The 12,738-nt window shown below is 39.1% G+C and overlaps 1 protein-coding gene across 21 annotated transcripts in view; it reads right to left on the reverse strand.

Moving 5' to 3' along the window:
• ARHGAP12 (Rho GTPase activating protein 12) overlaps positions 1–12,738 on the reverse strand; it is a 118,612-nt gene that overhangs the window by 49,966 nt on the left and 55,908 nt on the right. For 11 of the 21 annotated variants that reach the window (XR_014817834.1, XM_005668096.4, XM_021064798.2 and 8 more), the window contains exons 4-6: positions 10,385–10,648; positions 2,611–2,751; positions 1,327–1,407 (exon numbers count right to left, since the gene is read on the reverse strand). Coding sequence is in view for 20 of the 21 variants with exons in the window: in XM_005668096.4 (XP_005668153.1) it covers positions 1,327–1,407; positions 2,611–2,751; positions 10,385–10,648 (486 nt within the window). In the remaining variant the exon portion in view is untranslated. The remainder of the gene's footprint in view (positions 1–1,326; positions 1,408–2,610; positions 2,752–10,384; positions 10,649–12,738) is intronic. The other 10 variants (XM_021064804.2, XM_084980089.1, XM_021064803.2 and 7 more) reach the window with 1 other exon arrangement.

The following is a 12,738-nucleotide window of genomic DNA, read 5'->3' on the forward strand; positions in this document are numbered from 1 at the left end:
AAGTTATGCAGATCCATAAAATTTTGTCAACATGTAGATTTATTTTTCTCTATTCTGATCAGGACTGAAGGTATTATTTTCCAGTTAAAGACTTACGCCTTCCTTCAGCTTTAGAAAATTTCCAGAAATTACATTTTCGAATATTTTCTCTACCATTTCTTCCATTCTCTTCTTCTAATATTTCTGATATGTGAATATAAGAATTCTTTCTTTTTTTTTTTTTTTTTTTTTTTTTTGCTTTTTAGGGCCGTACCTGTGGCATATGGAGGTCCCCAGGCTAGGAGTCGAACTAGAACTACAGCTGCCAGCCTACTCCACAGCCACAGCATCACAGGATCCGAGCTGTGTCTGCAACCTACACCACAGCTCACGGCAACGCCAGATCCTTAACCCACTGAGCAAGGCCAGGGATCGAACCTACATCCTCATGGATGCTAGTTAGGTTCATTTCTGTTGAGCCATGATGGGATCTCCTAAGAATATAAGAATTCTACTCCTCTTCTACTTCTCTTAACTATGCTTTAGTATTCATCTTCTTGTCCCTCCATCTATAGTTTATTTACATTATCCACTGCACTTTATATTTCAATTTTTTCTATATTCATGTTTCTTTATACTAAAAACATTTTTCTTTAAATTGACTTACTTTGGGGAAAAAGAAATTTTTCTGTAAAAACTAAAGTCTATCTGAAAAATGATCACTCTATGCTACTCACAGTTGTATTCTAAAACATTAAAATAATGTACCGATTAAAATTTGTTTGCTTAGACCTCATTTTAAATTATCTTCATACTAATAGTGATAGTATATGACCACTTTGAAACCTACTGCCTTAGATAAGTGCACCAGGGCTGACTTTATCTAAAGAGAGATCCAGCGAGACCCTAGAATATTTCATCGCCACAAGCTGCTAATGATGGATTCAATCACAAAATACATCTACATACAAGAATAAACTTGAATATTGAGTTGCTTTTCTTTCTTTAAAAAAATTTTTAAAACATCTTCATGTAAAATTTCAATATCTTCAAGATAACTCTGGGCATTAATGTCACTGAAGATGATCTTTTATCCAAGAATAACGAAAAGCTGACCTCAAGTGAAACCAAAAGAATTTTTAAATAGGGATTACTGGTATTACATAGCAGTAAGATAATGCACCTCTTTAAAAAAATTAGCAAAGCATTCTCAATGATTCTGAAAAAACTAGTCTTCCTGCTTTTTAAAAGTTGAATAAAAATTTTAAATTAAGTCAGCGAAAACCATTTCCAGATATTATTTCATCTACTATTTTTAAACAGAAATTCAGTGTCAAGGTTTATTACCTTTGGCAATTCCCATTCTGACCGAGATCCATCTGCACTGTAGTAATATTGTCTACCTTGATCGTCAACATGCTTGAGCCACTATAGAAACAAAACAGTTGTTATTTTTCAAATTTAAATAAAATTGAGCTTATACAACCAGAGATATTAGATGATATTCTTATGAATTTTAATGTATATTTGCTCAAGAACACTGCAAAAGGAATATAACAAACTTATACTTAATGCAAACATGCATTCCCAAACTTGCTAATTAGATTTGCATTTTAAGTTTGGTAAAAATTAAGTAACCTAAGTATTAAATGTAAATTTACTTTCTCTCTTTTTCCTCCAATGCCAAGATAGTGATTCAAGGACCACGTAAAACAACATAACAAGAAACACATAACATTAAGATACACAGGTATATATATGCACTGGACAAAGGGCCACACCTGCCCTGAAAACAGGGTTGAGAAATTCACAAAAGGGAATTTTTTTTCGATCTTTAAGGATACAACTACTAAACACTTTAAACCAAACTTCATGCAAACCCTTAGGAATTACCTCCTGCAGCCAACACATCTTACTCAACACAACTCAAAAAACACCAGCAACAAAACTTCATATAGTACAAGGAATATGAAGGGGAGAAGACTAAGATGAAAACATATGATCTTGATTGTGAAATAAATGAAAACTGTTGTTTCCTTATGTTCTAGTGTCAAACACTAAATATAACTAGAGAGCAGGGACGAGGGGTAAAAACCTACCTCCATTTATTACCAAGGGTCTAACTCTTTAAACTAGCACAATCTACCACTTACCTTCTCTGATAATAAACACATAAATTTCAATGTGCATTCCCAAACTTACTAATTCATCATAAAATACTAGATTCATGGTTTTTGTTTCACATAACTTGATTACAGAAAAAAAAAAGTCTACAAAGTGACATGGTGTATCATAGTGGCATGTTGAGAAAGCCATTCCCAAAAAACTACTCCATGAGAAAAACACAACGCAATTTGCTTAGCTGAAAATGTCTAACCAGAATGACACGCACTGGGGTCTACTCTGAAAAAGGTCTGTCAAATTGGTTGACACCACAAAAATTACTGTTGCTATAAGCAGTTTAAAACCATGAATCAGTAATTACACTGACTTTTCATACTGTCAGTTGAAAGGCTTACAGAATTACAAGAAAATATTTTCATGAGTTTTTAAATTACTATGGAAACTTCTGTACACAACTATTTTGAGAAGACTCTGCCAAGAAAACTAGATGAGAAATAAAGAAGGTACCTTTTCATTAGTATAGTCACTGGTATATAAGGTATGCCCACGTTCATCCAGCTCTTCTGACCAACCCCTTGGAGGAGAACCACACTGACTATCTGACTGGCTGTAACAAATGCTCTGGTAGTTTTCTTCTGATGAAAGCAGCTATAAATAGTCAGAAACATAAGGATTTTTCTTCTTTGAATATATATATACACACGCAGCAGCTGAAAATCTAAACAATTGACTTTATTTGGCTCTATGTACTAAGATATCTTGAATATATTTAAATATTGAATTTTCAAAACAAATTCTTTAGGCTTTTAAATGGTATACTTAAGTAGTGAGGTGAAATTAATAAGAGTTATTTTATTCACGTTAATGCAACTCCAGAAAAATTCACTATAAAGGAATTGAAGACAATGTTTTCAGACTGAGAGATAAAATACTACCTTCTCTTTAATGCTGCTTTGACCTCAAATCAGGGCTAATAATGACAATGGTGTGTGTATGTGCGTCTATGTGAAAGTAAGAGATAAGGGCACTTCATTAGACTTAGATTCTTAAAAATGCTCACATATTTATCGCAAGTTCCTAGCCAAATGTCTGGCAGAAAGTGCTCAACAAATATATCCTGAACTATTTTTTGAAAGCATTGTGGGGGGGGATGGGGAGAAAGACAATAGTGCTTTTTGGCGGGGACTGGGGGGGACGTCTTTTCAGGGCCACACCCATGGAACGTGGAAGTTCCCATACTAGGAGCCAAATCAGAGCTGTAGCTGCGGGCCACAGCCACATCCACAGCAACTCGGGATACAAGCCACATCCCTGACCCACACCACAGCTCACAGCTTCGCCAGATCCTCAACACACTGAGCAGGGCCAGGGACAGAACCTGCATCCTCATGGATACTACTCAAAGAGTTCGCCACCACTGAGCAAGGATGGGAACTTGGACACTAGCTTTTTAACACTGCATGTTATAATTATCACCAAGCTTTCCTAACTCGCTCAACCCAAATGCTTATTAAAAATTATTCAAAATTAAACTTTGAAACAAGAAAAAATATTTATAAAATTCAAACACAATACAGAAAGATTAAGAAATTCAACATGGAAATAATTTAGATATGCTTTATTTTTAAATACATGATAAACTCCAGACATATAAAAGAAGCATATAAGAAGCCTGAGAAAATTTAACAATTCCTGCTTTTTCCAACAAGAGGCACCATAATGTGCCTATCACCACACTTAAACTTCATTCCTTTAACAAATATTTACTAGGTTAACTCTAAAATGCAAATGACCCTTCCAGGGTCACTTTCAAGTAAAACAGCTTCTGCAATTAAATCTGCCTGGTGGCTCAGTGGGTTAAGGTTCTGCAACGTCACTGCAGAAGCTAAGGTTGCTGCTGAGGTGCAGGTTCGATTCCCTGGCCTGGGAGCTTTCACATGCCGTGAGAATGGCAAATAAATAAATATATAAATCTATTCCATCAGACTGGGTTCTACCACTGTTATATGGTGTGAAACACTAAAATGTTTAGATTCTCAAAGCTGTAGAAGTAACTTAGACATAAAGCATCCTAATATTATAACATGTTCACAAAAACTGACACAGTTTTACAGAAGCCTTGCATAAAGTGAGCTGTATATGTTTTGTAACAGTAATGTTCTTTAAAAATGGAAAACCTAACTCAAAAATCAATATTTATCTTTACTGGAGACCATTTAAAATGTAAGCTCATATAGAAGTACAATAAAAAATCTTATAGAGGCAGAATAAAAGTAATCTATACAGTAGAATATTATTCAGCCATAAAAAAGAATGAAATTTTGTCATTTGTGACAACACAGATGGACCTTGAAGGCGTTATGCCAAATGAAATAACTCACAGAAGACGGACAAATACCAAATAATAGCACTTATACATGGAATCTTAAAACAAAACAAAACAAAACAAAAAACTCACAGCTCACAGATACAGAGGACAGATGGGTGGTTGCCAGAGATGTAGGGAATAGGTGAAGAGAGTCAAAAGGCACAAACCTCTAGTTATAAAATAAATAAGTCATGGGGATATAAGACACGGCACAGTTATATAGTTAACAATTCTGTATTATACAGTTGAAAGGTACTAAAAGAGTACATCTTAAAAACTCTCATTACATCTTAAAAATTCTCATTCCAAGAAAATAATATCCTGTAACTTCGTATGATGAGGGATATGAACTAAGCTTAGTGTAATGATCATTTTGCAATATATACAAATATCAAATCATATTACATAAAAAAATTTTTTTAAATCATCAAGGAGCAAGAGGTTAAGAAATATTCAGGAACAAAAACTAACGGGTAGACTGGGGATTTGGGATGAAAATGTTCCAAAATTAGGATGTGACGATGGCTGTACAACCATAAATATAATAAAATCCATTCAATTAAAAAAACAAAAACTAAGTGGAAGAAACAGAAAGGTAAGTGGGGAGCTCCCATCGTGGCACAGCAGAACAAATCCGACTAGGAACCACGAAATTGTGGGTTCAATTCCCTGGCCTTTCTCAGAGGGTTAAGGCTCTGGCATTGCTGTGAGCTGTGGTGTAGGTCAAAGACATGGCTCAGATCCCAAGGTGCTGTGGCTGTGGCGTAGACCGGCAGCTGTAGTTCTGATTAGAGCCCTAGCTTGGAAACCTCCATATGCCATGGGTGCAGCCCTAAAAAGCCAAAAAAAGAGAGAGAGCGATAGGGAGTTCCTGTTGTGGCGCAGCAAAAATGAATCCAACTAGGAACCATGAGGTTGTGGGTTCAAATCCCTGGCCTCAATCAGTGGGTTAAGGATCCGGCATTGCTGTGAGATGTGGTGTATAGATCTCAGGTGCAGCTCGGATCTGGCATTGCTCTGGCTGGGGTATGGACCGGCAGCTGTAGCTCCGATTCAACCCCTAGCCTGGGAACCTCCACATGCCGCGGGAGTGGCCCAAGAAATGGCAAAAAGACAAAATAAATAAATAAATAAATAGAAAGGAGAGACCCACAAATTGAATTTTTCAACATCAACAATGTAAGCCAGAAAACATGAGAATAAAATCTTCAATAAATGAGGGAAAAACAAAAAACAATCAGCTACATTCCAAGATATTCTAAAAAATAAGAAGGAAAAATAAATTTCCAGGCCCAAAAAAAACTGAGAATCTATCACTAAGAGATGCTCCCTAAGGAAATTTTAAAGTATGTACTTAAGATAGTAAAAAGTTATCCAAGATAATCTAATTTGCATAAAGAAATGTGAAAAAAGAAAGCGGTAAACATGAAAAGAGAAAGTGGTAGAAGTTCCTGTCACGGCTCAGGGGAAACCAACCTGACTAGCATCCATGAGGACACAGGTTCGATCCCTGGCCTCGATCAGTGGGTTAAGGATCCAGTATTGCTGTGAGCTGTGGTGTAGGTCGCAGATGCAGCTCTGATCTGGCATTGCTGTGGTGTATGCCAGCAGCTACAGCTGTGATTTGACCCCTAGCCTCAGAACCTCCATATGCCACGGGTGCAGCCCTAAAAAGAGGAAGGAAGGAAGGGAGGGAGGGAGGGAGGAAGGGAGGGGTAAATTTAAGAATCGCCAGGTAGGGAGTTCCTGTTGCAGTGCAGTGGTTAACAAATCTGACGAGGAACCATGAGGTTGCGGGTTCGATCCCTGGCCTTGCTCAATGGGTTAAGGATCTGGCGTTGCTGTGAGCTGTGGTGTAGGTCACAGACGCGGCTCAGATCCCGAGTTGCTGCGGCTCTGGCGTGGGCCATCGTCTACAGCTCCGATTAGACCCCTAGCCTGGGAACCTCCATGTGCCAAGGGAAGCGGTCCTAGAAAAGGAAAAAAGACAAAAACAAAAACAAACAAACAAAAAAGAATCACCAGGTATAACAACAATTAAGGAACTAAAAATAGAAATAGAATATACAACAATTGGACCACAGCACGTATAGCTTCCGCATGGTTTTAAGGAGCAAGGAGATGCTGACTAACCACAGACCTTAGTAAGTATGTACATTAAAGCTTCCAAGGCAATGTTTCTCAACAGCAGCACTGCTGACAATCAGGGACAGGTTACTCTTCATGGTGAGAGTGATCTTGTGAACCACAGGATGCTCAACAGCATCTCTAGTCTCTGTCCACAAGATGCCAGTAGCCCACCCAGAGGTGCAAACAACCCAAAATGTCCCCAGACACGGTCTAATGTCCCCAATTGAGCACCAGCGTTCTAGGGCAACCACTCAAATAATAAGCTTCTGAGTTAGCATGAAAAAGTGAACACTTTGCTCCTTCTCAAACCCCCCCAAACTAAAAGTACCAATATAAGCCTTATTTTTTTTTTAATTTTATTCATTTATTGTCTTTTTAGGGCCACACCCATGGCATATGGAGGTTCCCAGGCTAGGGGTTGAATCAGAGCTACAGCTGCCAGCCTACACCACAGCCCACAGCAACGCCAGATCCTTAACCCACTGAGGGAGGCCAGGGATCGAATCCACATCCTTATGGATACTAGTCGGGTTCATTAACCACTGAACCACGACAGGAACTCGCAATATAAGCTTTAAAAGACCTGAACTCCCAAGACTGGGGAGAACACAAGACACAACAGCCACAAAATTCTGGAAGCTGAGAAGTCTATGAACAAAACCCCCAATTATCCACAAAGAAAGCAGAATCTACACTGGTGGGGGGCTGAGCAGGGAAAATGAAATGCAACAAGTTCTCGGAGCAAAGCCTTTGAATGGCTCAGAAACTGACAGTATTAGGTACTCCTGGAACTAAAATGAACAGGATCAAAAAAATAAAGACAAAATCTCCAGGATCCCTCTCTTCATTCCTAACCACAAGATGAGCACCCTTTGCTTATTATTCTTGCAGATGTAGAGGGAGTTAACTCCTCTCAAGAGCAGCAAGATTGCACAGTGAAAGACAACAGCTCAACAGGCTCAGGAACATGGGTACCAAACAGAAAAAAAGAGAGGAGACTAAGTACTGTGTGAAACTAAATGCAGCTACTGAGACCCCAGCAGCACTTCCTGTCCAATTTAAGACTTCTGGTGGCCTAGCCATTAAAAGGATCTGGCGTTCGGAGTTCCCGTCGTGGCGCAGTGGTTAACGAATCCGACTAGGAACCATGAGGTTGCAGGTTCGGTCCCTGCCCTTGCTCGGTGGGTTGACGATCCGGCGTTGCCGTGAGCTGTGGTGTAGGTTGCAGACGCGGCTCGGATCCCCCGTTGCTGTGGCTCTGGTGTAGGCCGGTGGCTACAGCTCCGATTCAACCCCTAGCCTGGGAACCTCCATATGCCGCGGGAGCAGCCCAAGAAATAGCAACAACAAAAGACAAAAAGACAAAAAAAAAAAAAAAGGATCTGGTGTTGTCACTGCTGTGGCTCAGGTTCCATCCCTGGCCCAGGAACTTATGCAAGCCTTGGGTGCAGCCAAATAAATTTTTTTGTATTTATCTATTTATATTTTAGGGCCGCACCCACAGCATATGGATGTTCCCAGGCTAGGGATCAAATAGGAGCGGCAGCTGCCATGCTACGACAGAGCCACAGCAATGCACGATCTGAGCCGTGTCTGAGACCTACACCACAGCTCAAGGCAATGCCAGATCCTTAACTGAGGGAGGCCAGGGATTGAACCTGCTTCCTCATGGATACTGGTTGGGTTCGTTAGCTGCTGTGCCACAACAGGAACTCCTCCCCCTAAAAAAAAAAGTTTCAAATAAATAAATGACTTCTCTGAAGGCTGGGCAGTCTAAAAGGGACCTAATGGTTCTAACGTGGCCCAGACTGCAGTTGACCCAGATCGCCATTAATGTCAAGTTCAAGATGCCTCACAATTGTGAGAAGAAGAACAAAAAAAAAAAGATTTCCAATCTAGAATTCTATCCTCAGGCAAACTATCAGTTAAATATGCAAGCAGAATAGAGACATTTTCACAGGCACAGTCTCCATTTTACCTCCCACGTGCAACCTTTCTTGAGAAGTTCCTGAAGATATGCCACTTTAGAAACACCTATTTTTATACAATACGTGCAGAGAGCGGCAGTGTAAGCTGAGACTGGTGGGCAAATCACTCTCACTTATTCACAGAAACAGAAAGCTAAGAAACGTTCAAGTTCCCATGTGTCCTTTGAATTCCTTTCAGTTATTCTATAATTTAGCCCTTTCCCTAACTCTTCCAAATTATAAGGTTTTACTTTTATTACTGACACACACGGCAACTTGTTTTCCAATCTTTCTAGATACACAATTCAAACACCTCTTTTACACTTTTCTTATTATAGTAACACATGAACAATTTCTCACTATTCTCCATCTCCTTAAATGCTCAAAGTACCAGTTACCACCAAACCAAAGCTATAAATAATCAGCTGAAAAATAGAACAGGAAGAGGTGTTATTAACTATAAAAAAGGCTTTTAGATTCTGCTAAATGTTGGGTATGTTACTTGATTTCTCCAGCTCCTACCTGTGGGGCTCTGTGGGGTTTTTCTTTTTCTTTTTCTTTTTTTTTTTTTTTTTTTTGCTTCTTAGAGCTGCAACCATGGCATATGGAAGTTCCCAAGTGAGGAGTCAAATTGCAAATTGGAGCTGCAGCTGCCAGCCTACACCACAGCCACAACAACACCAGACCCAAGCTGCATGTGTGACCTACACCACAGCTCACGACAACACCAGATCTTTAACCCACTGCCTAAGGCCAGGGACCAAACCTGCATCCTCATGGATACTCGTAGGATTCATAACCCACTGAGCCACAATGGGAACTCCCGGGGGCTCTGTTTTTACCGAACGAGCCAGCTGCTTCCTCTCAGAGCAGAGTGTCCTGTGCAGTCGTAGGCAACTCATCTACCATACAGGAGGCTTTAACTCCATCTCTCAATCCTACTCAAGCTCCTCCTGCAGTTCTGAACAGTCCCAGGGAAGTTCTTCAGACCTCGAGATGAGCATTTCAGAAAACAGCACTAGCCAATTTGCTGCACTGCCCCATGACAGGTGTGGGGAGATGAAGCCAGGGTGGGGTGGGGAGGTGGTATGGACACTTATTAGAGACAATAATTTGTGTGTGTGTATGTGCGCATTCCTGCAGCATGTGGAAATTGCCAGGCCAGGTATCGAACACACACCACAGCAATGACCCAAGCCACTGCAGTGACAATGCTGGATCCTTAACCCCCTGTGCCACAAAGGAACTCTCAAGAAAATAATGATTTTAGAGTGACTTGTCAGACTCAGAGGATGGTCCATTTGCAGCAAAGAAACTGCATTATTTTATTCATTTTATATAAATAAATGGTCTTATAGCTTTAACAAAAACTGAGAAATATCTTGCTAGTCCTACCAAACCATAAAGAAAAGTCAGTGAAATAATTCTGTTATTTGTTTGGCTAAATTATATATTTCCTTTCCTTCTTTTTCCAAAAAAAGGTCACTCCCTGAGCAATAACAATGATTGAATTAGTATCTTGAAGCACATGAGGGAAGCCACTGGCACTAGCTGACATTAATCCAGTTAACTCTGAACTAGTAAGCATGCCGCTAGGTCAGCTTCTGTCTACTAGTTAGAGATTAAGGAATAGCAAACACTAATATAATATTAATATAATAAAACTTGGAAGAACATTTAGTATCTTAGAGACGTCAAGGGTCAGAAGCAAACTTATTCACTTCTTTTGTCTTTGTGGAATGAAAAGAGAGAAAGAAAGCTGGGGAACACAAGGGCTGACACACACACACACACACACACACACACACCCCGTTACCTCTTGATCTCCTGGGCTCTGGAAATCGCCTTTACTTATGTTTGTATCCCGAGTCGAACGAGGGGGTTTCCAGGTCCTCTCCTGCGTTCCTCTGTTGTAGTAATAACAACGCCCTGAACTATCTTTATGAGTCTCCCATTCACCATTAATCTGAATTGCTGGGCTTCCAGGTAGTGGGGGGAGAGCAGACTGGGAGATTTTCAGTTCTTGCAGGTTAGCGTAGACAGGAGAATCCGGCCGCCCTTGGTTTGGAGGTGTTGTCGCCTGTGGAAAATGTGAAACATCCATGTTTAAAGTGGCACAACACTGACAAAATTAAATCAGACGTGAGATTTATAAAACACCAAGTACTAATTCATTTCAAAACATATGTACAAGTGTGTCTATTCTTCCTAAGGAACTAAGAATTTAAGTTTTAATATTCATAGTTTGAAAAATAAAATCTTCAAATAGAATCCAAAGTGTGCCATGACTACCCCCGCACCCTAAAAGAACACTCGACTAAAAGTCAGGAGCTGTGGGTCCAGTCCAAGATCTGGCCTAACAAGTTGTAGGCAATGGGACTAGATCACCTTATTGCTCTGCGATTGAATTTCTTAATCTTTGTAAGTGAAGAAACTGATTAAACCCTCTGGGTCTCCAATGGCGCTAAGACTCTACAATTTAAGGCCATGTTTAAAATGTAAAGTCTTACATAGGCAATTCGACATTTATTTAGAAAATTATCAATCAAAAGAAAGATTTTACAAGCTAAACTCTAACATTAAATCAAGGATATAAGTAAAAGATAAAGGGGATATGATATTTTGCCTAAGAATTTACCACATTCTATTCCTTCTCAGTTATAATTTCTCTGAGCCATAAACAAATCTGTAAGCTCTTCCTAGTTTACTTATTTGTAAAATTTCTAAGAGTGGAGAAACAATTAGCAGTAGTGCTATGATTTACATCCGTTTATCTCAACCTTCAGTTTTACTTTTTTTTTAAAATGTCTCACTAGGTGTCAGTCAAGAGCAGAGTGCTCTTCATACACTGTGTGGAAGGACACTGAAAGGTGTTAGAACTGTAGTGGCTAAAGGAAAAAAGCATGCATCTGAGGACGCCTTTTCATGCTGTGCAATGGTATGTATATATACCTTTCCTTTTAAAGGGGGTTTCTCAACCTCAGCACCACTAACATTTGGGAGTACAGTTCTTTGTTGTGGGGGCTATCCTAGCAGTGTGGAATGTCTGCTGGCCTCTCTGCCCTCTACCCACTGGATGACAATGGCTTCCCCCTACTGAGACAACTGCAGAGTCTCCAGACGCTGCCAAACGTCTCCTGGGGACAGAACTGCCCTGGGGGAGAAGTACGGCTTAGCCACAGTAATCCTAGAATTATTCAGATCTTCAATTAATTTCTAACATACCCAGGGTTTTATGAATGCTTGAAAACATTGAATTAAAAAAGGGAAATGTGAATGGATACACTGGATCAGTTTTACTGAAATTAAAGTATTTTAACCTCCAAAATAGTTCTTGCCTATAAAATAAATACCATGACTCTAAGTCACAGGATAAGCTTTAAAAAAGAAAACAGTAAAAATAACCCAAAACATGAATACATTTTTAAACTGGTTACCTTTGGTCTTTTTAAACATGGTAATTATGTAAATATCATACTCAGTAATACAAATTACACTGTTTCCCTACAAACATTAGCTTGGAATTGAGACTATCAGCAACCAGCATCTTTCTATGAAGAAAATCTATCCATAAAGACAGATCTCCATGCATTTCTCTTCTACACTAATTCCATATCCTGGTGAATTGGCCAAGATAACAATGCTTCTCTGACTAAAATGAACTAATCTGTTAATATAACAAACAATTCTATGTAGTAAATCATTTCCCAGGACCTTATCTACAGAATATTTATTCAACAAGCGTTAAAGACTTTCATTGCTCCTGATACTTTACTAGACTTGGGGAAATAAAGATGCCAGGAAACGACCATTTTCCAAATGGTTTTCTGGACACATTCTACTAGAGCTTTAAGAAATACTAAATAATAAACTGTTGTTTAAACAGTTCAAATTAAAACAGTTTTTCCAATTTAAAAAAACCAAAGTGCCTTAATGCAGTTTACAAGGCTAGCATAATTCTGAAACAAAAGCAAAGAATTAAATGAAAGAAAATTACCAATTAATCTCACTTATAAATGTAGATAAAAATACACAGAACATTAGCAATCAAACCTACCCTTGCATTACATAAATTTTTTAAAAAAGAGAAATGTTAAGGAAGTCTGCCTTCAGGAAATCTCTTGCTATAATTCTTTGTACTAACAGACTAACCTGATCATCTCCACAGAC

The sequence above is a fragment of the Sus scrofa genome, chromosome 10 (genome assembly GCF_054392235.1).
Source record: "Sus scrofa isolate SSC_HxYL_T2T_F1_AM1 chromosome 10, Sscrofa_HxYL_maternal_Yorkshire_Landrace_v2.0, whole genome shotgun sequence".
Taxonomy (NCBI): Eukaryota; Metazoa; Chordata; class Mammalia; order Artiodactyla; family Suidae; genus Sus; species Sus scrofa.